This window comes from Diceros bicornis, chromosome 36 (assembly GCF_020826845.1).
Source record: "Diceros bicornis minor isolate mBicDic1 chromosome 36, mDicBic1.mat.cur, whole genome shotgun sequence".
Classification (NCBI taxonomy): Eukaryota; Metazoa; Chordata; class Mammalia; order Perissodactyla; family Rhinocerotidae; genus Diceros; species Diceros bicornis.
In genome coordinates this window covers 16,240,274-16,267,674 of record NC_080775.1, presented here as the reverse complement: position 1 = coordinate 16,267,674, position 27,401 = coordinate 16,240,274, and the positions used below count along the sequence as shown (strand labels likewise).

At 37.6% G+C, this 27,401-nt stretch overlaps 1 protein-coding gene across 2 annotated transcripts in view; it reads left to right on the top strand.

The window, feature by feature from the left end:
• Positions 1-11,711: 11,711 nt before the first annotated feature.
• MINDY3 (MINDY lysine 48 deubiquitinase 3) overlaps positions 11,712-27,401 on the top strand; it is an 84,186-nt gene continuing 68,496 nt past the window's right edge. The window contains exons 1-3 of one of the 2 annotated variants that reach the window (XM_058532482.1): positions 11,712-11,985; positions 22,165-22,244; positions 25,841-25,901. In XM_058532482.1, the coding sequence (XP_058388465.1) occupies positions 11,892-11,985; positions 22,165-22,244; positions 25,841-25,901 (235 nt within the window). In that variant the 5' untranslated portion in view covers positions 11,712-11,891. The remainder of the gene's footprint in view (positions 11,986-22,164; positions 22,245-25,840; positions 25,902-27,401) is intronic. The other variant, XM_058532484.1, reaches the window with a different exon arrangement.

The following is a 27,401-nucleotide window of genomic DNA, read 5'->3' as shown; positions in this document are numbered from 1 at the left end:
AAAGAAAATAGAAGCAGCCTTAGGGCTCTACTACTGTTTGCTTTAGAAAGTGCTAATGGGAACCAGACCTCTGTCTAGGCTCCAGTCTCACCTAAGCCTGCTTCCCAATGTTGCAGAGTGTGTGGCATTGAAAGGTTCAGGGACAGAGGTCACTCATCCTTCAGCAAGCATGACATTCGGCATGAACAGAAGCCCTGCAAGTGGTCACGATATTAATCGAACCAGGGAGGTGATGATCATACACCTCTTCCTCTGGTTTTATATGCAGCATTCCAACATCAACTTTGAGTCAAGCAAATTTGAACAGCTCCTACTGAAGATAACCAAGAAAACTGGGGCGATGGTCTGGGATAAAATTAAAACCAGTTTGAACTCATGGAACCAATTTCCCTATCCAGTTTTACCACTGTTAACTTAGTTTAAAACCTGCAGAACATTCTTTTCTGGCTGTCCCATTCCATCCAGTTTCTGAACTTTACCCAACAGAAACAGATATTTTATTGGCAAAAATTAAGCATCTCAATTCCATATTCATTTATTAGAGCCTCAACCTGTCCAAAGGGGATTCAGTAAATGTTGTGAAGGACTCATAGACAGGCAAGCCCTAGAAGAAAGCACAAGTAACAGTGGGAGAGAAAGGTCTTGAGCATTAAAAGCAAACTGTGCTATGGAAATCCAGAGAAAAGTGCTATCTATAGAACGAAACATGGGACAAGCTATGGATAATAATAGTTTTGTTTCTATCTTATTAATTCTTTTGTTTCTTTTTCTTGCCTTGGTGACAAAGACCTCTTTTGTTATGTTGAATAAAAGTGTTGATAGTGGCATCCTTATTTTGTTGCCAATCTAAAAGGGAAAATTTTCTAGTTTCTCCACTAAGTATGATGTTGCCAAAGGCTTTTTTATTTTTGGTACCTGTAATGGATGCTGTTAGTCTTCACTCAGATTCCTTTCATCAAACCAATCAGTGTAGCCATCCCCCAGCTACTGGAAATTATTGACAAAGTTTACAGCTGACTCTTTCTACAAAGAACTACCCTTTATCAAACCGGAGCCACTGGGGCAACAAATGTCTACTGACTGACTGACATAGGATTACAAAACTGACCATTTTGTAAATACCATTGAGACATTGAAGAAAGAAAATGGCATATTTATTAATCAGCAATCTGAGACAAAGTATGAGACTCAAAAATTCTCTTTGGCAGCATTTTTTTTAAAACATTCATTTCCTGCAGTGACGGAGCAAACAAAGCTGAAGGCGAGATATAGAATATATTTGTGCGAGGAGCAGAACTTCAGAGAAGGTCAAATTCTCCTTGCCTAGGTCACTCAGACAAGGTAATAAAGAAGTGGGATCCGGAGACTTGGGATGGGGATGTCCAGCCTCAGTTCCTCTCTACGTGTGTCTGTCCACAGACAGCTTGAGTGTCAAGCTGTCGTTATGCCAACGTTATGGCAGTTGGCTTCCCAGAAAGTGAAAGATCCAAGATATCAGGCAGAAACTGCAACACCATTCATGATCTAGTTTTGGAAACCGCATACCATTACTTCCACAATATTGTGTTGGTCACACAGTTGAGCCCCATTCAATGTGGGAGGGGAATACTCAAGTGCATGACTATCAAGAGGCATGGATCATTGGTTGCCATCTTGAAGGCTGGCTCCCACAGACTACGCTTTGGCCTCTAATAATTCAAGTGTCTCCTACACGTAGAATGTATTTGCCCCCTACCTAAAGGCCTTAAAAGTCTCATACCATTACAGCATCAGCTTGAATCCATGAATGTCATCATCTAAATTAGACACAAGTGTGTATGAGCTTCCTTGAGTGCAGTTTCTGAAGATTTGTAAGCTAAGAGACAGGTTATCTGATCCACACACACATCATAATGGTGGGTCAGGGATAGGATAACCACAATAGACTCTTCCATCCAAAACTGGTGACACAGGAGGTATGCAGGAATTACGGGCCCATGGCATTTCTGAAATCTAGAAGGGGCACGTGTTGATAGTTCCCTGATTAGGACTTAAATCTGGGAACGATTCACTGTAGTTCTGGGTTTGCCTCTGAGCTCTTGGTTCTATTCTTTTAGTCATTCTTCCTGAACCATGAAAGGCAGCTCATGTTTACAGATGGGTAGTTTTCTCAGCCTTCTTCCTATATAAATTTGAGGATTCAAAGTCCAATTTCTATTGTCTCTGCTCCTTTCAATCCAAATTGGTGCTCTTTCCAAAAGTATGAATATTTTTAAAACTTTGTGGGTCTCCTGTGAATCTTACCAGAATTTAATCCATTAGGTAATAGCCACACTACAGGTCTCTTTGAGATAAGTCTTTTTCTAACTGGACTTCCCAATGAGGCTGGTGAAGTACAACACACTTTAGATTCTTAGAGTCCTTGTGTTTAAAGTAGAAGATCCATGAGACACACCCTTAAAATCTTCAGAGGGTCTTTTGTTGGACTGATTTTTTTCTAAGGTCTTTACAGTCTCATTCCTCTTTTCATCTTTAGACCATGTTTTCTTGACCTTCTCAGTATTTAATCTTCGCCTGGAAACCATTTCTCAATTTTTAACATCATTTGTCATATGGAAAGTCTAGGAATTCTCTAAACCAGCAAATCCTAGATCTTTTATGCTTCACAATTATTTCCTGAGAATATCTCTCTTCTCTTGCTTTTTACTACAGGCGATAAGAAGAAGCCAGCTGGCACATTCAACACTGTGCCTGGAAATCTTCTAAGCTACATCACCCAGTCCCTAAGGAAATTTTCTTCTTTCCAGATTACTGCAGGAGACAGCATGTTGCACAGGGATCCCCTTCTCTCTAGTTTCCAATAATATTTTTCTCACTTTCCTTTAAGCCCTCACTGTCTGTCTCCTTGGGACCGCTTGGCTTCCACTAGCAGTCTCTTTGCTGCCATTTAGGCTTTCACTAACATTCCTTTCAAAGGCCTTTCACCTTTTACCCACTGAATAGTCTCAAAGCAATTCCCACATTTTTTAGATTTTTGTTAGAGTAGCACCACACTCCAAGTACCAAAATCTGAATTATTATCTCTTGCTACATAACCAATTACCCCCAAATTTAGAGGTTTAGAATAACAATAAACATGCATTATCTCTTAGTTTCTTTAGGTGAGAATTTGGGTACAGCTTGGCTAGGCAGTTCAGGCTCAGGGTTTCTCTTGAGGTTCAGTCAGATGTCGGCTGGGGCTGCAATGATCTGAAGGCATGAATGGGGCTGGAGGATCCACTTCAGGATGGCTGGCTCACCTGGCTTTCAAGTTGATGCTGGCTGTTAGAGGAAGGTTTCAGTCCTTCTCTATGTGAGCCTCTCCACAGGACTATTTCAGTGTGCTCATGACATGGTAGCTGGCTTCTCCCTGAGTGAGTGATCCAAAAGAACTAAAGCAGAAACTGTAACACTCTTTATGACTTAGCTTCAGAAATCACACAGTGTCAGTTCTGCAATATCTTATTGGTCACACAGCTCATCCCTAATCATTGTTGGAAGGGACTACAAAGGGCATAAATAGCAGGAAATAAAGGTTATTGGGAGCCGCCTGGGAGACTGGCTACCACAGATGTACTAAGCATTTAGCAGACTTTTCTTATTTGGATTTTTATTTACAGAACAAGAGTAGGAAATATAAAAGGTCAGGTGGAAGCCCTTGAGACTGCTCCCTCCAACCAAGACAGAAAATCAAATACAATATTGCTCCCTGCAGGGAGTGTCAAAGATTAGTACCACACCGAAAGGATGCAGGGGGTAATTATCCCCATCATATTCTCCATTTAATTCACCAGTCTCACCCCTGCCAAAACTGAATGGATAAAGGTGGATATCGGTAGATGACTACAAACTTAGCAAAAGAGTATCCCTAATTACAGCTGCTGCATGGGCTGTGGTACATTTACTACAGCAGATTAATATAACTTTGGGTATCTGAAATGTGGCTATTGATGTAATTAATGTGTTTCTTCAATACCTAGCTGGAAGGAGGATCAGAGGCAGTTTATATTCACGTGGAATGGACAACAGTACATATGGACTGTCTTGCCTCACATTTGTATTAATTCTGCTGCTCTCTTTTACAATCTAGCCCCAAGAGATCAGGACTATCTAGAAATTCCCATAACATCACATTGGTACAGTATATTGATGATGTATTAACTATTGCTGCATAACAAAGTGTCCGAAAACTTAGTGGCTTAAATGACAATAACAATTTATTATCTCACACAATTTCTGTTGGTCAGGAATTTGGGAGAAACTTAGCTCAGTGGTTTTGACTCAAGGTCTCTGATGAGTTAAAAGTCAAGTGTTGGTTAGGGCTGCAGTCATCTGAAGTCTTGACTGGTGATGGAGGTCAAACTTTCACATTGGCTCACACACAAGGCTGGCAAGTAGGTGCTGGCTATTAGGAGGAGACCTCAGTTCCTCATCACATGGGTCTCTGCATAGGGCTACTTGAGTGTCCTCATAACATAGCAGCTGGCATCCCCTAAGAAACCAAGGAAGAAGCTTTAATGACCTCACCTTGGAAATGATAGCTCTATTCAATATGAGAGGGGAATACACAAATGCAGGAATGGCAAAAGAAGAGAATCACTGGGGACATTCTTGGAGGCTGACTACCACACTTGACATCATGTTAATTAGACCTGATAACTAAGACGTGGCAAGTACTCTGGATGCCTGGTAAGAAATGTGTTCCTGAGGGTAAGAGATAAACTTTACAAACATTCAGTGGCCTACCAAGTCAATTAAACATTTATGGGTTCAGTGGTCTGGGCATTTCAGGACATCCTTCCAAAATAAATGACAAGTTGTTGTACCTTGCACCTCCTACCACTAAGAAAGAAGCACAATACTTAGTAGCTTGCTTTACTGAAGCAGTAGTACTGTTTTGGAAGCAATACATTCCATACTTGAGTATAATGTTCTGTCTCATTTATCACTTGACACACAAGTTTTGAATAGAGCCTAGCACAAGAAGATACCTCACTACAAGTTCAGGCAGCAGTGAAAGCCACTCTGCCCCTTCCTCCATATAATCTTGCAGATCTTGTGGGTCCCAAGATATCTATGGGAGAGAAAAAAACTGGGTGGACCCCTACCAAGCCCTAATAGGAAAGTTGCAGGACAGGACAAAAGCCGATTCCTCACTTGTCCCCAACCTGTATCCTCCTTGAAGTTCTGCCAACTGTCCTGGCAAACCTTCGATTTGTCTTTGCACTCGCAATTTCCTCTGCCTGAAATACTTTTCATGATATATCTTGGCTCACTCTTTCATGTCTCTGCTTACATGGCACTTTACCATGAGTCAGGAAAGTACTGTATTTAAAATTGCAGTCCCCCACTCCTCACCCAGCACTCTATCTCCTTTCTCTGTTTTATCTTTCTCCAGAGGATTTAACGTAACTCACTATATACTTCATTTATCTTTTTTGTATGTGATCCACATTAGAATGTAAATTTGATGAGGGTAAGGATACTTGTCAGTTTTTTTTAACTGCTGGATCCCCAATATATATAGAACTATACCTGCGCATAGCAGACACTCAGTAAATGTTTATTGGATGAATGAATGCTAGACCCCAAATTTTAATTGCCTAATGAATATCTTCATCTCAATACCCCCAAGACACTGATCATTAATTATCCCTAATTCCCTGTGGTAGGCAGAAGAATGCCCCCCTCCAAAGAGGCCCATGTCATAATCCCTGGAACTTGTGCATATAACCTGTGTGGACTACATGGAAAAGGGGGATTAAGTTGTAGATGAAATTAAGGTTGCTAATTAGCTGACCTTTAAATAAGAAGATTATCCCAGAGTACTTGGGTGGGCTCAATGTAATCACAAGAGTCCTTAAAAGTGGAAGAGGGACAAGAGGAGAAGCTCAGAGTGATGTGATGTTAGAAGAACTCAACTAGCTTTTGCTAGCTTTAAAGATGGAGGAAGGAGGTGACAGGCCATGAAACACAGGCTTTTACAGAGAAGCTGGAAAAGGCAAGGAAATGAACCCTTCCCAAAGCCTACAGAAAGGATAACAGCTCTGCTACTGCCTTCACTTTAGCCTGGTGAGACCCATGTCAGACTTCTGACCTGCAGAACTACGATAATGCATTTGTGTTGTTTAAGCCATGAAATTTTGTGGTATTTTGTTATGACTGCAATAGAAAAGTAATACACTTCCTCCCTATTCTTTTCTGATCTGCTTATTCTATCCTCTCTTTACTACCAGGGACACAGTTTTATACAGTGGTCATCGCTTCCTTTCAGGAGGAGAGTAGCCCCCCCTCAACTCCAGTTTTCATGTAGTGGCTTCAGAAAACTTCAGCATTCAGAAGTCAAACTCCTACTCATCTATTCTTATTTCCACATCTGGAACCAATCAGGCCTAAGCTTTAATCCCTTTTGTGTTTCTGTTCTGCTTCTGGTCAACAGAGATGCAAATCTTGTATTTAAGCACAGTTATGTTTTATTAACTTTTTAATATCGCCTGCCTTTCTTAGTAAATCACCAAATTTTATCCATTCTACTTCGAAAATGTCCATGGAATTTGCCGCTCATTGAAATAGCCACTGCTACTGCTCTAATTCAAGCCCTAAGCATCTCTTCATGGATTATTGCAGTAACTTCCTAACTGGTTTAGCTGTTTCCAGGCCTTCTCACCTTAAATCATTCACACTTCACTGCATACTGCAAGTTATCATTATAAAAGATAAGGATGATGTTATCACTCTCCTGTTCAAAAATCTTAACTAGCTCCTGTTATATTTAAAGTTCATAGTGTTCTTAACGCTATGAGTCATGGGCTCTGGAATCATATCACCTGTGTTATGAACCTTATTCCAGCACAGCTTCTGAGTTAGAAAAACGTGGGTTTGCATCCTGGTTTTCCCATTTACTGCATGACCCAGGACAAAGCCCTCATCCTTCCAGGAGATCGTTGTAGTACTTCATAGAGTTGTGCGTGTTCTGTATTGTAATATACGTAAAGAGCTTGCACAAAACTGATCAACAAATATTAGCTGCTATAATTATGTAAGGCAGTATTCAATGTTCTTAAGATTTTGGCCCTCTATTTTAGTCTGCTCAGTCTGCCATGACAAAATAGCAGAGATTGGGTGGCTTAAACAACAGAAATTAATTTTCTCAAAGTTCTGGAGACTGCAAGTACAACATCAAGATGCCATCAGCATTGGTTAATGGTGAGGACTCTTTTAGCTTATAGAAGCCGCCTTCTTGCTGTGTCCTCACATGTTCTTTTGTCTGTGTGCACGTGGTGTGAGAGATCTCTGGTGTCTCTTCCTCTTCTTGTGAGGACACTAGTTCTAATTGATTAGAGCACAATATTTGCGACCTCATTTAACCTTAATTGCCTCATTAAAGGCCCTATCTCTAAATACAGTCACATTGGGGGTTAGGGCTTCAACATATGGATTCAGAGGGGACACATTTCAGTCTATGGCACCCTCCTTAATCTGACTTTCCTGACTTCTCTCTCTCTAGTGACACAAATGCCAGGTTCCTGCCACAATAGTATTTCATGCCCAAAATGCACATTCTCCCTTTCTTCTCTAGTCAAAATTCTATCTAGTTCAAACTCCTCTGAAGTTTTCTCTAGTTCAAATGCAGGAGTAACTCATCTTCCATCTTTGCTCCTGTAGTTCTCAGTTCAAACCATTAATATACCTAATATAAGAACAGTATTTTTCAATGTGCATATTTCTTTTACATAAAATGTTCTGTTAAATCCCGTAATCATTGTATAATTACAATAATTACAATAATTACTATTATTAATAAATTTATTTTATTAATGTGACAACTGAGCCTCAAAGAGGTTAATAATTTTCTGGAAATTGAGAACATTAAAAAATACGCTTTTTTGTAGATGATGATACCATTCACTTATTACGAAACATTGAAAGAAGAGCAGGTTTTATGGGGAAAAAAATGTTTGATTTGACACATACTGAGTTTGAGGTGCCTATAACACATCCAACTATATAAATATTATATGCTCACTTAATATAGGCAGTCGTATTAATATACAAATTGGGATTTTATCTTCTCATTTCATAATGTTAGCACAAGTAAGTGATGTGTTGTATAACCTCTTTTATTCTATCTGTTAGTGAAGAATAATGCTAAATTATTTATTTACTTTGTATATTTGCTCAACCTTCTTTTTCTTCCCACTCTTTTCATATATTTTAACTTCTAAACAGCCAATTTTTTAAATCATAGAAGTAGACAGAATCAGAAGTGAATGAGATCTTCAGAGATTATCTAAATTTAGTCCTCTTAATTTATAGATGAAGAAAGCACAGTATAGCTAGTTAAGTGATTCATCCAAGGTCACAGTTAGTACCTAAATAAGAGCTAACATTCAGATTTTCTAATTCCAATCAAAAGTCTATTCCATTATACCAGCAATTCCCAAACAGTATTCTGCAGAACATTAATTATGTGAGAAGATCAGTGAATAAAATGATTCAAATGTGTCTTTTAACCCTGAATATAATCCCCTCTCTTGTAGAGTTGCAGTGAACAACTTGTTTAACCTTACTTAATCCAGCATTTAATGATAGAATCCCTTTTCCACCATGTATTAATGCTAGTAGGAGATGCTTCGGGAAACGATGCACTATGCCATACTTGAGTATGACAGTGGTGAGTTTCAAAGGAACTTGGTATGCTTGATAGGAAAATTATTCTGCTGAGATGAGGTTAGGATGATGCAAAGGAAAGAGTGTCATTTGTTTAAAAGATTTATACTGTTATTGGAAGACAAAGGGCATATAAATGAAATAGTATGGGATTGTTCTAGTAATCTGCCTAGAACTTACTAATCTTATTGCAGGGCAAGTTTTTGAAAGATTTGGTTTCTCCTAGATAAGTGGTGGTGCGAATACACTAAATCAGGAGTTAAGGGATTCCACTTGGAGAATGTGTTCTTTTCACGCTAGTTACCAGGAACCAGGTAACGAAGCTTTTGTGCTTTTATTTGACAGGGAAATTTTGGGAAAGACAGGAAAATAAACACAGAGTTAGGGTTTGACAATGAGTAATTAATTCTGTTGCTGTGAAGTAGTAAAGCTGGCTAAAGATAATTAATCATGGTGGAAATCTCAGCCCAGTTTTATGGAAGTGCCCTGACTTGAATTTGAAAGAAAGAGAAGTATTACCGATAAAACCTACCTATGAACAAGAAGTTTCTGATTTTTTAGGACTAAAGGTTATTCATGGAACCTACATACAACTTAATGATATGCATCAGTTTAATCAAAACCATATGTGGTCCTAGGAAAAAAAATAATATGCTAAAATGTGGAGCAATATAAAAACTTCAAAGAAAATTTACACAATTTTCAAGTTATTCTAATAAAAGAGAAAGGCATTTTTGTCCTGTACCAGATGCAACAAACTTGACTGCTTCCAATATTTATTATTTTCATATATAATTACTGAAAAAGAAAATTTTAAATGAGTATTAATTTGCATTTCTATTGTAGTGTAAGCAAGTTCACAATTTAAATGTTATAACTCACAAATAATTAACCAACATAAACAATGTAACATTTATCAAATATTCCTTGTTGGGCCGGCTCCGCGGCTTAGCGGTTAAGTGCGTGCGCTCCATTACTGGCGGCCCGGGTTTGGATCCCGGGCGTGCACCAATGCACCGCTTCTCTGGCCATGCTGAGGCTGAGTTCCGCATACAGCAACCAGAAGGATGTGCAACTACAACATACAACTATCTACTGGGGCTTTGGGTGGATAAAAAGGAGGAGGATTGGCAATAGATGTTAGCTCAGAGCCAGTCTTCCTCAGCAAAAAGAGGAGGATTAACATGGATATTAGCTCACGGCTGATCTCCTTCACAAAAAAAAAATAAAAAAAATATTCCTTGTTAACAGTATGTGCTGCTAATTAAAATTTTTTAAACATTGCAAATAAAGAATATAACCTAAAGGTGGAAAGGACATACATATCAATGTTTATCCAAGATTTTGCCAGCTTCACCATAGTTGGAAACTAAGAAAAATCACAGTTCAAGAAATATTCCATTTTAAAAATACATTTTGAAAGTATAGCTTTTTCTCTATATCTATAGATAATCAAATCTATAACTACTATCTGTATATTAATAGAAAGAAAACAAATGTGATATGGTGTTACATGTACTATGCCATTAATATTTCCATATATTAATGGAAGGAAAACAAATGTGACAAACACCTTCAAACTTAGAAGTCTGCCACTTACAGGCTCTATCAACCTAGACCCTTCTATATCTTTCATAAAGTGAAATAATTATGTAAATTGTAAATCACCATGCAAATATAAAATTTTTAATTAGACCAGTCAATACTACTTCCCCTGGTCCCTCACTTGCTGAAAGACAGTGAATTCTTAAGTATCAGTAGAGGCAAGTTTCATTCCTTCAACTAATACTTATCGAGATCCAGCAATGTTCAAGTCTCCATACTAGTTACTATGAATAAGACAGGTCCTCGGTTTCCATACATTTATATCCCAGGAGGAGAGTAAATAATTCTTTGCAAATACAAGGATGACAGTAATTGTCACAGGCAAGTTACAGATGAGGTACTATGAAATTTCAGAAGCTAAAGTTTTTACTTTAGATTGTAATGACTGGAGAAAGCTTTATTACAATGAGGCATTTATACCATGTCTTGAAGAATGGGTAAGATTTGGTTTGCAAAAATAGGGTAAAGGGTATTTTAAAGAGAATAAAAATTAGGAAGAAGGCTATGGATATGGTTCAGGCACTTTGAACAATTCCTCTTAACAACAAAGGTTGCTTAAGTCGGAAATAAAGTATAAATCAGCAAAACGCTCTTATTTGCAACCTGGAAGGAACCTATCAGATTTTGCCCTTTTGTTTTCAATTCAAAGGTCAGCCCATATAAGTTCTCTTCTTTTTAAGCTGCACAAATCCAAGTTTTCACACCAACTAAACTTAACTGAAGGCTTGTCAATAATTAAAACCTGGACTTTAGTTCAGGTATTGCCCCCATACACTCTACGGTCTCAAAAACTGGAGACGAATATGCTCTACCATTTAGGAACAGGCTGCTTTGACTCTGTTTTCCTATAAACAGCTTTGTAATTCTGCGTTACACGTGGTAGAGACATTTTTAATGCACATTAAGCCACACTTCAATTATATTTTTAATAGTTGGTTCAACTTTATACCATTCATCCAGGCACAGAGGCTGACAGTCTTGGATGTATCGGCAGCTCTCTACACAGACATGGATGTTTCTTCATTGAGACTCAACCTTCGTCTTATAGCTGTAGTGTAGCATAATCAATATTATAAATTTTAAGGAACAGGCTATGTTCTGGGCCCTAGGGCTTGGGCCTCAGAGCCTCCATCAAGACCAGAGCAGCACGCAGGGGGAGGAGGTGTTCCAGCATGGTAGAACTATGCCACTGCCCACGGGACGTGGCGTGCGCGCCAACACAAAAGCGACCACCCCACCAAGGAGCAGGGGACTGGGCTCACAGACGCCTCTGGCCTCCACAGCGGTCCTCAACAATTCCCACCCCCCACTTCCGCTTCCGGGGAGGCGCCTCCCAGGCCCTCCGGGTGTGGGGGCGGTAGCGAGAGAGGAGCCGGAAGTGGCCCGGCACTTCCGGTACGGGAAACTCTGTGCGGCCGCTCGGAGCGGGCTTGACAGGCGCGGTCCCTGCAAGTGGCTCCGTCTCGTTTCGCCTCCCTCCCGTCTGACGGAGCTCCTTTGCCGCTGCCGTCCCGCTTCTCCTGTCTCCGAGGCCGCCCCTTCCCCATGTTCCGGGGCAGGAGCCGTGAAAGCGAAGACCCGCTCGCCGGTAGCCCATCATGTCCGAACTGACTAAAGAGCTGATGGAGCTGGTGTGGGGCACCAAGAGCAGCCCCGGGCTCTCCGACACCATCTTCTGCCGCTGGACGCAAGGTACCCGGGCCGGGCTCTCCCCCCCGGCCGCGCTGCCTTTGCCCTGCGAGAGTCCAGCTGTGGCTCCTCTCGCGCCAGCCCCCTCGCGTGCCCTGCGCTCTGTCCCCATTCCCAAGCCCGGCTCTGCAATTGGACTTGCTAGACACGCCCTGCCGCCCCCGGGGGGAGAGGTGGAGCAGGAGAATGGCTACAGCTGTCCACTACAGACCCGCCCGACCCGCCTCTGCCGCTCCCTGGGCTGCCCTTCGGCTGGAGCGGAGACGGGCTGGTTGTTGGGCTGCAGTGTGTGACATGAAGGTGTGCCCTGTGCCCCGGTGTCCATTTCTCAAGAAGTGCTGTGGCCGGTTGGATCTTTACCCCCTAACAAGGCTTCCTGCTGCTGCTGTTTGGTCTGATTTCGGACAGAGGGAGGTCCACAGGAAAGTCAAAGTGCTAATTCCAGAAAGCAGTTTTGTTGTTTGTATTTTAATTATGTGGTTGGGCGTGGTGCTCGGTGCGTAAATATTATGTTGCCTGCCATAAAGTGTTCTCTGGACGCAAAGCCTGCCTGGTTTTGAGACGGTTTAGCATCTGTTTCAGTTAGGAGAAGACTGTGCCCGTCTAATTATTCAGGCATGGTTTTGAGTTATATAAGAATTTTGATGAATAATATGAATAATAATGAAATAAAAATTACCGTTCATTGAATTCCTGTGCTGGGTACATTATACGAGTAATTATCCCTAGTTCTTAAGTTTTAATATTAAAACACAACAGACACAGACACTTAAGGTGATCTGTGGTGAAGTTGAGTGAGATTAAGAGCATCGTCTTTGAAATCAGAAGGATTGGTAATGTATATATGTAAAATATCACAGGCGAGTAAATAATAGCTATTTATTAAAATTGTTAAAATATTTATTTAGAGACTACCTATTCTCAAAGGATTTGGGGGAATTTTAGGTAGTAAATCTAAGTCATAATGTAACCCAAAATTAGGGTTTAAGTAATCCCTTTTCCCTCCCAAATATGTCTTTTTTAAGAGCTGGTAAAATTAGAATCATAATGTATTGCAGTCAGGTTGTTTAGTCCATCACTCTTGTTTTGCAGATGAGAAAAATGAGTCATGAAGGCTAAATGACCAGGCCAAAGTTGCACAAACTCATAGAACTGGGAGTCAATTCCAAGTCACCCAATTCCTAATACAGCTCTGTTTTCATTCATTTCCTCTGAGTTTCAAAGCCTACATGTAATTAGTTTGGCTCTTTTTACACATTTAATTATGTCACTTGGACACCCGCATTTGCAGATTTTATTTTAAAGCTTACTTTCCACTTTGACTTATTTATGCTAACAGTGAACAGCCCTAAAGTACACAAGACTGTGAAGGACTAACAAAAATTTTACTTTCTGTTGTAATTAGTCAACATTAATTGTTTTCAGCATAAAATAAGGTAATATTTAGCCTTGTTTATATTAATACTGTGATGCAGATTCAAGGAGAATTTAGAGAGGCAGTTCTAGTAATGGTAAAAGCAGGCTTTGGAATAGTCATACTAGGGTTCTAGGTTCAAGATATTTAACGTGTTTAAGCCTCAGTTTCCTTCTCTGTAAAATGCAGATAATAGTAGTGTCAACCTTATAGGGTTGTTGTGAGGATTAAAGGCATGTAAGTACACTCAGGCACTTAGCACAATATCTGACACATAGTAAACACTCAGAAAATGGTAGCTGAATTTAAGAAGTGTTTAATTGTAGACTAAGCCACAGATCACTATCTGGCTATGCCCTGACAATAACAAGAAATTATTGTTTATTTGAAGGTTAGCCATTATTTAAAATAGACTTTGTAATGACATGTTAGAATCCTCTGCCATCTTTTAGTTATGCAAAAGTTCCTTCAATATTCATTCAATCAATACCATTTCAAAATAAAGAATTTCTTTCTTTTGTTGCTTTCCAGAGAGTGCAGTTATATTGGGGGTCTGTAATTCTTCAAGGTCTTACATTGATCAAGATTTTAAGGCAACCAAATATATATTTTTTAAGTTACCACCTCTGAATCAGAGAGATGTTACTGGTTTTGCTGTGTTAACTGTTGTATTATTTATTAATTTGTAGAGGCAGAAATCATTGCTAAAGATTGCTGTGGCCGTCACTTAGGATTATGGGAGTAGGCACAAGACACTCCTTTGCTGCACTTGCCTTACTGCATTCACAATGTGACATCAACTTTGGCTTTATTTCGTAGTCTATAACTGTGCTTTTAATTGACAACTGTAATCTTATTAGTCTTTTGGAAGCAAGTTATAGGTGTCAGTTGTGTGGGATGAATATTTATAAAATTATGTCCAGGGATATTCCATTTATGAAACTGTATTGATTGGTCACGTTAAATCTTTGGCTGTGTTAAAACAGTAAAAGCTGCAGGAGACGCTGCAGCACATAGTTGGGGGTTTTTTTCCCCTCTTTTAATTGATTTGGCACTTTTAGATGATATGTTAAAGTAATTAAGCTACAGGAGTGGCACATGGTTTGTTTTTTTTTTAATTCATTTGGCAGTTTCAGATAATTCTCTTCTGCGAATCCTTTTTCTTTAAAAAAAAAAAAGGTTTTTTTGTGGTCTTTTTTTTGTTTTGGGGCCAGTTTTTATTTTAAAGACAATAAGTCACGTAATTTAAAGGTTTGAAGTTGTTGGTTTTTTTAACTTGAAAATTTACCCTCTACTCCTGCCTGCTTCCCTCCTGCTCAATTTCCTATAATACTTTTTAAAGAAAATCATGTATTTTCTACCTTCTTATTCATAAGCACCCTTTATCCTCCCTCCCCTTCTTTCCACAAACTACAACAGTGTTCCAGGGCCCTGCAGCTCACACTTGGTAGGGTGGGAGGGAAGGCAAATAATAAATATAGTATAGCATAAATTAAGTATATATAATAGTTAGAAGGTAAAGAAATAGGGAGTTATGGGATGGGGTAGCCTCCATAGGCCTCATTTTAAGATGAGATTTGAGCAAATGCTTGAAGTAACTGAATTAGTTATGCAGGTATCTGAAGAAAGAGTGTTCTAGGCAGGGAGAATGGCCATTATAAACGACTTAATGCAGAATATGCCTGGCTTTTTATTCAAAGAACAGGAAGGAGATTAGTTTGACTGGAGAAGGAATGAGGGAAGGAGAGTATTGAAAGATGGTGTACAAATAATATGGCCCAAGTCGTGTAAGGCTTTCTAGGTCATTGTAAGGAGTTTGTCTTTTATTCTGAATGAAATGGGAAGTCATTGGAAGGTTTGGAGCAAAGGAAAGACACGACATGATGAGTTTTGAAAGGATTAATCTGACTGCTGTGTTTGAGGATAGGCTAGTGGATTGAGTGAGACAGCAAGATGAAATGAGAGACATTGCAGTGATCCAGGGAGGAAAAGATGGTGGCTTGGACCAGGACAGGAGTAGTGGAGATGGTAGGATGGGTCAGATTGCCCACATACCAGCAGGACCAAGGTAAAAGTAATCTAGATCTAACAGAAGTAAGTATTCATCTTGTTATAAATGAAAACATTTTGACCTGTTGGGAATTTGGATTTGATTGTCTAGCTCAGTGTTTGGCAGACTTTCTCTGTAAAGGGCCAGTGGCTTCTATTGTCTCTGTCTCAATTCTCATCTCTGCCATTGCAGGAAAAGCAGCCCTAGATAATATGGGTGTGGCTCTATTCCAAAACTGCATTTACAAAACAGGCCAACCCCTGATCTCGATTATAAACTCTGAGAAACCATTTCTTCTTTTTTTTCCCCCCTTCCTCCAAGCTTTAAGTTATTTTATTGTTTTACCTAGAGACTAGCCAGAAAGAGAGAAACCCAATGTTACTATGTTTTTTGGGAAATGGAGCTGTAGTTGATAGAAATTAGCATTTTGGACTTTCAGTATAGAACGATTTTTGTTACATAATATGAAAAAAATGAGATTTAACAATTAACTTAGGAAAGTGAGGGATCAATTAAAGTATAAGTATAAAATGTATTTAGGAGTTAATACATTTGGATTAAAGTTCAAAAGTATGTTTAGATGTTTATTATAATGTGATTTAACATTTTTCCAAAGTAATAAAATGATACACCAGTATCATTAATTTTTCTTTCAAAGTGAGCATAAGTTAATACTCTGGATCATATCATTTCAGAGATTTTTGCTGTTGTTGGAAGGCTTTTATTTCTCTCAAGTATCAGTTTTTCTTCCTCCAAGCTACCTAAATCATAATTCACCTAAAATTCAATTTTTTTAAACTCAACAATTTGTAAGCTTATATGACAAAGTTAATTTCTTGGTACTTGGAATACATAACATGTTCTTTAGTTCAAAGTAGCTATCATAATATCTTACATTGGTATTATGCTTTATAGTTTTTGAAAATCTTATTTAATCCTTGCAACAACCCTAAGAATAGCAAAGGGTAAATGTAGTTATCCGCATTTTTATAGAAGAGAAAACTAAGGCTCAGTCTGGATTTTACTCAACCAGTATCATCCAACTTGTAATAACTAACCAAGTCTTTCTATGGCCTTTTGTTCACATGAGAGCTAGAATCATAGAGGCAGTAGTTGTCAAACTGGTTTGAATAATGTATATATGCATAGTAAGTCATTTAAAAGACTGGAAAATTGCAAAGAGGTTCATGGCTCAGGTTTACATTAGTTATGAGCTATAAAACTGAGAAAGACTGCTATGTTTGTAGTACTGTGGAATCTGATAGAAAATCGTATATTTAGGATCAGATGCTTTAGATGGCTATTTTCAGGTCTAATCAGAATAAAAAAACAGCCATTTGTGATAAGTTAATTTCTTCTAAAACTAGGAAATAATTATAATATGGGAACACTTGATAAGAGAAATAACTCTATATCCTAAAAAAGTCCAACTCCAGTGAAACCTTATTGTAAAGGAGAGGCCTACTTAGCATACTCCTGTTTTAGGATAGAATATTTAATTTCCATTTAGCTGACTTTATTTCGTTTTAAGCTCTAATAGCCTTTGTTTGTTATCAGTTACACACTCAAACATGTATACTATAATTAAACAGAATTTGGCATAAAGCAGATCTGCCTAGAATTCTCTCCATCGGGTTTTTATATCTAAAGTATCTAAAGCAACTCGCTATAATGCATTTCAAACTATAAGCCCCACCCATGGATCTTGAAAATTACATTACATTATTAGTAATTTTAAGGAAGGCAAGAATCCTTTACTGGTTCATGTTTATTACATACTCTGAAAGTTTGGCAGAGCCTAGTTTCCCCTCTACACTTAGGCCCAACACCAAGGACCCTTTCCTTATTCCCAGTAGGAGAAGAGCTAGACAAAGAGTGGAGGCCTCTTGGCTTCACCTCTTGTTCCTAGATTGGACCTCAGATTTGGTTGTCTTGACGTGATACCTGCACCCTTAGTTCTCATTTATCCTTATTAAATTTGTCCCATCCACTGTACCTATTTCTAATCCTCCATTTAGCCTGTCGTTTAGTCTATTTCTCCCAGGCTGCTGTGTACTGCTGGAGAAAATTGTGGTCAGCATCAGTACAAATGTAGTAATTAAACCTTAGCTGAGCCCTCAGTGTTTGTCTTAGTTCTTTATCCTGTCAGCTGTTTTTATGTTTTCAGAACTAACATTCTCCTCAGTTCTCTCCCCATCTCATTCCCCTCACTCTCAGTCAGTAGCGTCTTCAAATTCCTCTTTGCCTGTGTATTTAACTTAGAAGCCTGCTAAGATTTACTTTTTTTCCTAGGCCAGTGGCTCTCGTGTTTTTTAACTCAGGGCTCCATTACATGCTTAAAAATTATTCAGGACTTCAACATGGAAAATAAAAAAATTAATGAGACCTGTGGCGTTGTTTGACATTTTTATAAATCTAATGTCTAGCTTATTAGAAGGCAGCTGGATTCTCACTCTTGCTTCTCCATTCAGTCTTTTGCAATATGTTGTTTTAGTTGAAGTGTATGTAGAACATACAGCCTCCCACAAATATGTAATTGGCGAGGTAGGAGTTTTAGATAATTGTGGATGTTCTTTGATACTACATCAAAACTCAACAATCGGTAGTTTCTTAGAGGTCAGTTATAGTACGGAATCTGAATCCACATCAGTGAACTTTTCATATTCTGTTTAATTGAAATCCCTTGGTTTGTCTTGAACTTTGAGTGGATCTTTTACCCATGCGTTAATTTCCAATAGCATGCATTGCTCATTTGGAAGTTTTTGGTCCACTGGTTTATGCAGATCTTGCAAATGTTAACACATTTCGTTATACATTATCAAAAGTCACATTTATTACTATCACCACTGATCTCATCAGAAAAATCTCTTAAGTCTTGAGAAGCTGTCAAACGGCAGTGTTGGGCACAAGTTTTCCAAAATTTTAGTTATTGCTTGAAAGCTTGACATTTTATCACTGGCAAAAATATTGTCAGTTGTTTTCCTTGAAGTATCAGTCTCACTTTATTAACTTCTGAGAAAACGTCTGCCAAATACCCAAGTTTGAGTAATCATAGTTTGTCAGTAGCTCTTCAAAGTAAAAACAACACTCCACAAAAAAGCAGTTAGTTCAGCTTGCAATTCAAAAAATTACACATGTGCTTTTCCTTGAGACATCTGTCAGTCATCATCCAAGGTACGTAGCAGAGGTGCTTTATAGGTAGTTTCCATTTCGTCACACAAAGTGTATTTTAAAAAGATTATATTCAAGGTCAAGACTTAATAAAATCAGCATCAGTAAGGGCATTCTGAAGTTAAATTGGCTTTTTCTGTGTGTTTGAGAGAGGATGGTGGTGTTTGCTAGTACACTGACTGCTGGTACAGCTTGATGTCACTGCCTTGGGGTCTGCTAAGGCACCAGCAGTTTAACCCACTAATGCTTCTGTACCATCCCTGTGGATGTCAGCACAGTGAAACAGCAAATAATGTCTTAGTATTACTGTGAAAATGATTTTAACCCCCAGCAGGCCCCCGAAAGGGTGTCTAGGACTTCCAGGGGTCTGTAGACCACACTTTGAGAGCCTCTCTTTATCCACTTCCCACCACCACCACCTCACACTTTCTCAGTGCTTTTGGGACTTGGAGTCCTTAAACTTCCTCTTTCCTATATAATCATTCTTTTCCTTTTTCAAAACTCATGCCCTTCAGTCTAGAAAAATAGTAATTCTTTATACAGCTACCTTGCATGCTGTCATCTTTTTCCTTCACTTGTTTAACAAATAGTTTGCATTTACTCTTTCTCCTTGTGTTCTGAATCATACCTCAACCCTTTAAATGTGGCTGCTCTCCCTTGTGCTCTAGATTTCTTATTTCAGTATTCCCAGTAACATGCCTAATCCAGTATTTTATGTTTTTGCTCTACTCAGCAGCATTTGTAACAGGCAACTACTCTTTGCTTCCTGATTTTCTTTCTAGGACCTCAGTGTGTTTTCCTCTTACCTTTCTAATCTTTGTCAGTCTCCTCTGCTGACTCAGCCTTTGCTCACTTGTTAATGTTCCCAACTTCATTATCTTTGTTCTACATGTTCTCACTTCAACTGCCATGTTTACCATGATTCAAATTGCTATCTCTAATCCTAACCCCTGTCATGAGCTCCAGACCCATATTTCCCACTTCTAAATGTTGCCAAATGGTTGTCTCACATTTTTGAAACTAAACTTGGCATTCTTAGAAACAAACTCCCCCATTATCTTCCCTCCCAAAACGTCAACAAGCGTTTATTAACTGTGTAACATATAGGAAAACAGTGGTCAGTAGAACAGACAAGGTACCTGTAAGGCAAGACAAACAATAAACAAGTAAACAAACAACAGTATAATTAGAGATTATAATAGTACTTGTTGTGCTGGGGGATGGGAGGAGAGACCTACTTAGATGGGTTTGTCAGGGAATATCTATGAAGAGTACAGAGATTTCCCGTATACCTCCTGCTGCCACGACATGCGTCGTCTTCCCCATTATCAGTATCCCCCACCAGGGTGGTACATTGGTTACAATTGATGAACCTACATTGATACGTTATAATCACCCAAAGTCCGTAGTTCACATTGCAGTTCACTCTTGGTGTTGTCCATTCTATGGGTTTGGACAAATATATAATGACATGTAGCCGTCATTGTGGTGTCATAGTATTTTCACAGCCTTAAAAACCGTCTGTGCTCTGTGTATTTATCTCTCATCCCTCCCCCCAACCCCTACCCCCTGGCAACCATGGATCCTGTTACTTTCTCCATAGTTTTCCCTTTTCCAGAATGTCATATAGTTGGAATCATACAGGTTGTAGCCTTTTCAGGTTGATTTCTTCATTTAGTAATATGCATTTAAGCTTCCTCCATGTCTTTTCAGGCAGCTCTTTTATTTTTAGCACTGAATAATGTTTCATTGTCCTGATGGACCACAGTTTGTTTATCCATTCACCTGCTGAAGGGCATCTTGGTCGCTTCCAGGCTTTGGCGATTATGAACAAAGGCGCCATAAACATCAGTGTGCAGGTTTTTGTGTTGATATAAGTTTTCAGCTCCTTTGAGTAAATACTAGGGAGCTTTTGGTGAAATCTTAAAGAGGATTTTTTTGCTTTTGTTTTTAAATATGTGAGACACATTTTTAAATGCTGTTAAAAAGAGATATTGAAAGGTAAAGAGAGAAGAGGTGGGATGGAATGGGATCCTCTACGCTATTTCTTATCTCACTCGCCATCACCTAGTGTCTCAAGCTAGAAACTTCAGAGTCAGCTCTAATTTCTTTTGTACGAAGCCTTTGCCCCACTTGCACATACTCATCAAATCTTATTTTTTACCTCAGAAATATTGTTTAGATATAGTTTCCTTCCACACTAATGTTGCTTTTATTACGTTGGCACCGTCTCTATATGGCTGTTGAAACAGCCTCATCCCCACACTGGTCCTTTAAAAGGAAATCAAAAACAAACCCAGTATGATCACATTACTACTTTGATTAGTACTTGTCCTGGTCTGGTCCTTCCCAATGTTAACCTCTTGTCAGCTTCTCTTCCTCCCGTTTACCATCTCCCCCATCCCACCCCAGTACTACCCTTTGGCTACATTAAATTTCCCTCTGGTCTATGAACTCGACCTGCTCTTACCAACCCTTTTTCCTTTAATAAAGTTATTTTCTTTACCTGAAAGTCATTCTCCCACCCTTGCCTCTCTGGCAAATTCCTATTCAAGATCAGCCTCGAAGTCACCTGTTATGACTTGACTCAAGCACAGTAAGTCATTCCTTTCTGTATCCACCACACTCTGCATATTTCTGTTGTTAACATTCATTTATTCCTTTATTTTAGTAATTATTTGTTTGTATGTCCATCTTTACCCAGACTGTTGGCTCCTGCAGACCTGCGACTTTGTCATTCATGCATATATCCTAGAAGCTTGGTATACTATCTGATGTTCATTAAATGTTTGTTGGGTGAATGACTGAATTATAACCGTAAATGAAGCTTTACATATTCCTAGCATGTTGAATCAGAAGTGATCATTTTAAAGATAAGTACATTGAGGCCTAGAAAGGTGAAATGATTTCCTGAAGGTTATACAGATAGTAACTCATTTCTCCTGACTTCTGACCCTGTGCTCTCTGCAGTGTGTCAGTGCTCTCTGCGGGAACTTCTAGTCACTGCTCTCAGTCAATACTAGTTGGGTAATATTTAAATTAAGATAGGGTCAAGATGAGCTCATTCACTGTCTATGATGCCATTTAATTTTTAGCTTATAGAATGTGACTCAGAGATTCGAATGAAGAAAGATTCTGTAGGAAAGGGGTCCTAAAAATTCTCTTTGAATTCAGTAGATAGACTAGCCTTCTTCAAGTACGTTAAATTATTTAAAAGTCCGATTTAGTATCCTTTTACTAATGTCCACATTTTATCCCCCTAGTCCACTTACAGGGGTCCCTGGGTGCAAAATTTTGTGTGTGCGAGTGGACGTGTATATGTGTATGTGTGTTTATGTGCATTTGGCGGTGGGGGGGGAGGGCATAGGCTCCATATCTTTTTTCAGAGAGTCCCTTGATCCCCCGAAAAGTTAAGAACCACCGTACCCAACTGACTTGAAGATATTTTACTGTTGTGATAAGTGATCTTTCTCAAAGTACATTAAAAATTCTTTTAGCTGCTACTTGAATTATATTTTTAATCTTTGCTACTTGCTTTCATTTTTAGGGTTTGTGTTTAGTGAATCAGAGGGATCTGCATTAGAACAGTTTGAAGGTGGCCCCTGTGCTGTTATTGCACCTGTTCAGGTAACATAGACTACTTTACCAATTCCTTAGAGGGACGTGTTCAAATGTTTCATACTTAACTCTTTGTTTTCTAGTATCTGTACTCTATGTAATGAGGCATGATTGGTTACCTCTTAACTCTTTGTTCATGTAAATTGCTATAAATATCCAAAATAAAAATGAATTCAGAACATGAGTAGGTTACACAGCAGTACCCTTTTGACTATCTTTATTTTCAAGAAAACATAATAGATGTTCCCTGACTTTCAGAAAATTAGGAATTAATGATCGTGACATCTTTCTAATACAATGATCCTGTTGAGTTATAACATTTTATACTATAGATAGGTACATCATAGCAATCATATTATTTTCATTTGTTCTGTCTGTAAAAATGATTTCCCTAAAAGATTGAAGAAGAGTTAGTATTTTCATGGCCTAAAACTTTATAAATTTTTAAAATACTTTGTCAGTAGATAGTACTTTAGGCTATAGCTTTGGCCTTGAAAATAAAATCAGTGGCAACTGACTTCAAATAGAATTCCCAAAATAAAAAAAGATTTTTTTTTTTTGCACAAAAGATAAGGTTAATCCGAATATGTCTTTGATTTTTGAATCTTGCTGCATTACATTGCTTGAATTTCAAAGGCTGATTTGCTAGAAACTGTTATGTTGTTAAAACCAAGATTAGAATTTTCAGTTTACTGGTGTACTTACAATGTCTGAACAGCAGCGTAATTTCAGAACTGTTATAAAAGAAGCTGGAATTTATTGTTTATGTTTTAATCAGCATGTTTTGAAAATACATATTTAATGTGATATACATAATTCATTGGGCATAAAGAATGAATTCCTGAACTGTTAGCTACAAAATAAATTTGTCTCTCAAACCTTATACCCCATACACTTACATTATTAAATTAAAAATATATTTCTCGGAAGGAGGAAAAAGTCTCCTTTCATGGTGGATTCCAAAATATATCCTTTATAAGTCATTTTATTTCTTCAAAGAGTAAAGTTGATATTTTTTTTGCGTTAGTAGAATTGTAAAAAAATTAAGAAAAATTTGAATGTTTGAACTTTGCCTGGGAGTTACTGAATATAAAGAATAAAATTTAACTATAAATTAGTAATTAGAGCTGTTATGCTGAGTAACTGAGGCAGATTTTGGTTGCTAGTAGGAATCTTATTATCTGAATTTGAAGATTCCTTGTCCTGTCCATATGCAAATTAGATTATATTAGCACTGCTTCTCTTGGGCCATAATAGTACCTTAGGGTTTTTATTGAAAGTCTATGAAGGTCATTAACTGCAAAGTATACCACAGGAGTTTCCTGTTTTATAAAATTCAGTATATTTCCAAAGTGATAGTTGTTTTTGCAAGTGGGGTTGCTATGTAACAGGGGATAATTGTAATGTTCAAAATCCTGATGTATCTTTGAGGTAGTAATTTAGTTTCATAGTCACATGAATCTTTTCATAGTCACATAAATCTTTTCAATCATAGAAGAGTTTTGTTTATTTTAATATTTCAATGTAAAAGTCAAAACTAAATCATTAAGAGTAATGAAAGGAAATGAGCAAATCTAGATATTAAAACTTTTTTAAACTATAAAAATTAGAACATGACATTATTGCTAGAAGAATAGGCACATTATGGAACTGTATGGGTAATACAGTGGTAGACCACATTACATATAACAATTTACCAAGAATTTATCACATACCATGATAAAGAAGGAACTACAAATCAATAGTACAATAAAATGACGTTTAATAAATGTCGCTGATATGACTGGTTGGCAATTTAAGGGGAAAAAATGAATTTAGATCATCTCATACCATATACCAAATATATTCTTGATATAACATTTAACTACAGAAAAACTAAAAATAATGTATTGTCAACCTCTAAGAGAAAGAATGAGTTCAAAGCTCAGAAAAACATTTGCAGTGAATATTAACAATAAATAGATGTTGCCTTTCTTATACAAAGAACTTGTACAAATTGGTTAGAAAAACACTAAGACCCTAGTGGTAAAAAGGGCGAGTATATGCAATCATAACAGGTGGAATGATGCTAGACAACCAAAGAATCAAGGTGTTCAACCTCACTTGGAATCCAAGAAAGTACAAATAAAACTGTAACCAGATTCTATTGCTTACTCTTTCTAATCTTTAAATATAAAATAATTGCCAATGCCTATAGGGGTAGGATAATGCTGGCACACTTATGTATCACTATGTAGTACATATTTGTACTTTGATTTTGGAAAGGAATTTTACATTATAATTGGCACCATAATAGTGCAGAATCTTTGATGCAATAATTTTACTTCTATGAATCTTTCCTAAAGAAATAATCCTTAATATGGAGGCTGTTATATTTATAGTAGTAAAAAAAAAATTGCAAATAGCCGTATGTACAATAATGGAGTTCAAACATGAAATGTTTAAGTAAATTTTGATAGCTTGATAGACATTTAGTGATTTAGTGGTGAAATAATGGGTGTTCCACCTTGCTTTTCCAAAAGTTTGTAATGTAGTTATTCCCCTCAATTTTATGGTTGTCGTTTTGGGGAAAAATCAAAAGCACTGGATTACAGTATTTGTAGACTTTATTTCTGTGAGAATATTATAGAATATTACTTAGTTTTTTGTTCAGATACTTTGAAATGATTGCTTATTAGGTGTCAGGTACTGTGCTAAGTGCATTACATGAATTATCTCATATAATCCTCACTGCAACCTTTTAAAGTTTGTGCTGTTATTATGTTTAGTTAGTCAAGTGTTGGCTCCAGGATTTAAACCTAGGTCTGTGTGACTAAAAGCAGTCCTCTTCTCTGTACCTTACTGCTCTCAAACGTGTGAGTAAGAAGCACCACAGTAACCTCTTTTTCTTGGATCTGCCCCCTAGAGACTCAGATACAATAGGTGAAGCCTGAGAATCTGCATTTTAAACAAGTCAGGTGACTAGGATGTAAGTAGCCCTTGAACTACACTTGAAGAAGGAAACACTGTACTACACTGAAATGCTTCCTATCAAATCACCAGTGTAATGCAGTTGGCTCACTTAAGGAAAGGTTAGAAATCAGTTTGTTTTTTCTTATGACTCACAGCTTTTTGAGTTAAACCAGGAAGTTAGGACCTCCTTATAATGAAGCGATGATGCTCCTCGTGGTATTCTTATATCACAAATCAGAGCTGATAAAGCAGAACCACTTTTGTATTTAGATTTCTTTTCCCCCAAGGAATCTAAGAGAAATATGGGCTTGTTCCTGTTCTGTTAGACCTTTAGTTTGTGAATGGGGCAGTAAATTTCTTTGATTTCCCAGTTATGTGTCTTATTTTGAGTCAGTTCTATTTGCTGGAAAATACATATTATGAAAGAAGAAGAATTTTATGTATGTAGAATCAAGTTTATAGTAGTATATTCTGAATAAATAATTATACTCAGTTACTGTTGACCATGAAGAGAAACTATTTGAAATTTTTATAGCACTATTCAAAAGATCAGAAAGGAAGTACCAATTAGTTTTTTTCCATTTTAAAATAAAAGAATAATGTAAGGTATGTTTATAATGCATTCTAATAATTATTGCTTTAATTGTATAAAGGCATTTCTTTTGAAGAAGCTCCTGTTTTCTTCTGAGAAGTCTTCTTGGAGGGACTGTCCAGGTATGGTAGCTGTCTTTATTTATAAACTTTTCCTCTATCCTCTGCTTTATAGATGATCTATGCAGCATTCACTGGCAATAGTTTAATTGCAATTATCTATCTTAAAAAGTAGACTGTCAATGGGATATTTTTTCCTGAGGATTATTTTAAATGTTTCAGAAAGTTTCATGAACAGTGACTCTAAATTTTAAAATATATATTTCCAAGTTTGGTTTACCTAAGAAGTATAAGATAGGATAATATAACTAAGGTTAAAACCTTTGGCCTTTCGCTAAAACATGGTGCATTTCCCTGAACTGTTAAATAATAGCATACCATAAGGAATAGTCATTTATGTTTGTTTTGTCTTATTTAGCTCTGAGCAAGAAAGCAGAATTATCTTTTTATTCCTGCGTCTCTTAGTACAGTTCCTTAAACAACACAAATAATACTGCAAATAATTCTGAATTAAGTTGCACATGAAGCTGTCATAGCTTCTGAAATGTGGTAGGTCAGAGAGCTGCATGGTGCTACTTGATAATAACAAACATTGGCATTCCGCTTGACAGCTTACAAAGATCTTTCCTTCACTTACACAATTTCATGTGAACCTCAAAATAACTTCTGGAAGAAGGTAGGATATATTATAATCCCAGTTTTGTATATAAGGGCAAAACAGTTTCCATTCCAGATCATACCAATAGAATCTACTAATGATTTTTAATTTAAGAGTTAAAGTGTCACTGTCATGTATTTTTTATTAAAAGCTGAAATGCAAAATAAATTTTAGTAGAGAAGAAACTATTCAAGAGATATGGTTGACATCGTTTTATTAATGAAATTTATATTTCTTGGACAAAAATATATTCACACTGATAAAAAATTTATATAGCATGGTCATAAATGTCATAAATGTTGTGGTAGTTTATAAAATGAATAGCACAGTTCCTATCTTTAAAGAACTTTTCATCTATTAGGAGAGAGAGAAACTTTCCTATAGCATAAAATTTTACGTGGGATACGTACACATCTTATCCCCTTTGTTTGAAAGTTTAAGAAAGGGGTATTACTTCTGGAGAGTAATACTGCTTGTAAAGGGAAGGGTTCTAAGGTTCAGGAAGAAATTGTCTGAGCATTTGTGCTATTTTCCATAAAAGTCCAATGCTCAGATCACTGCAATGCAATATCAGTAGCTTCTGTATTATGCAGCATAAGCATGATGGCCTCTGCTAACGTAATGGAACTGGTATTGTATGAGCCGATGGTGTGTTATCTCGTTATCCTTAGCCCTGTGGGACAGAGAGATCAAAGACATTAGACTAATTCAGAAATGGAGGGAAAATAGAGGTCTCCACAGGCCCTTACATTGTGCCTGGTTCCGCAGTAAAGGAAACCTCATGGCTATAATGCTCCATTTGCAGCCTAAGAAAGGAGTGATCAGTATCAGGTTATTCCAAGTAGCATGTTCTTTGTGCTAATGTTTAATTCTGCGTTTTTCGGGATTCTTTTTCTCATTAACGG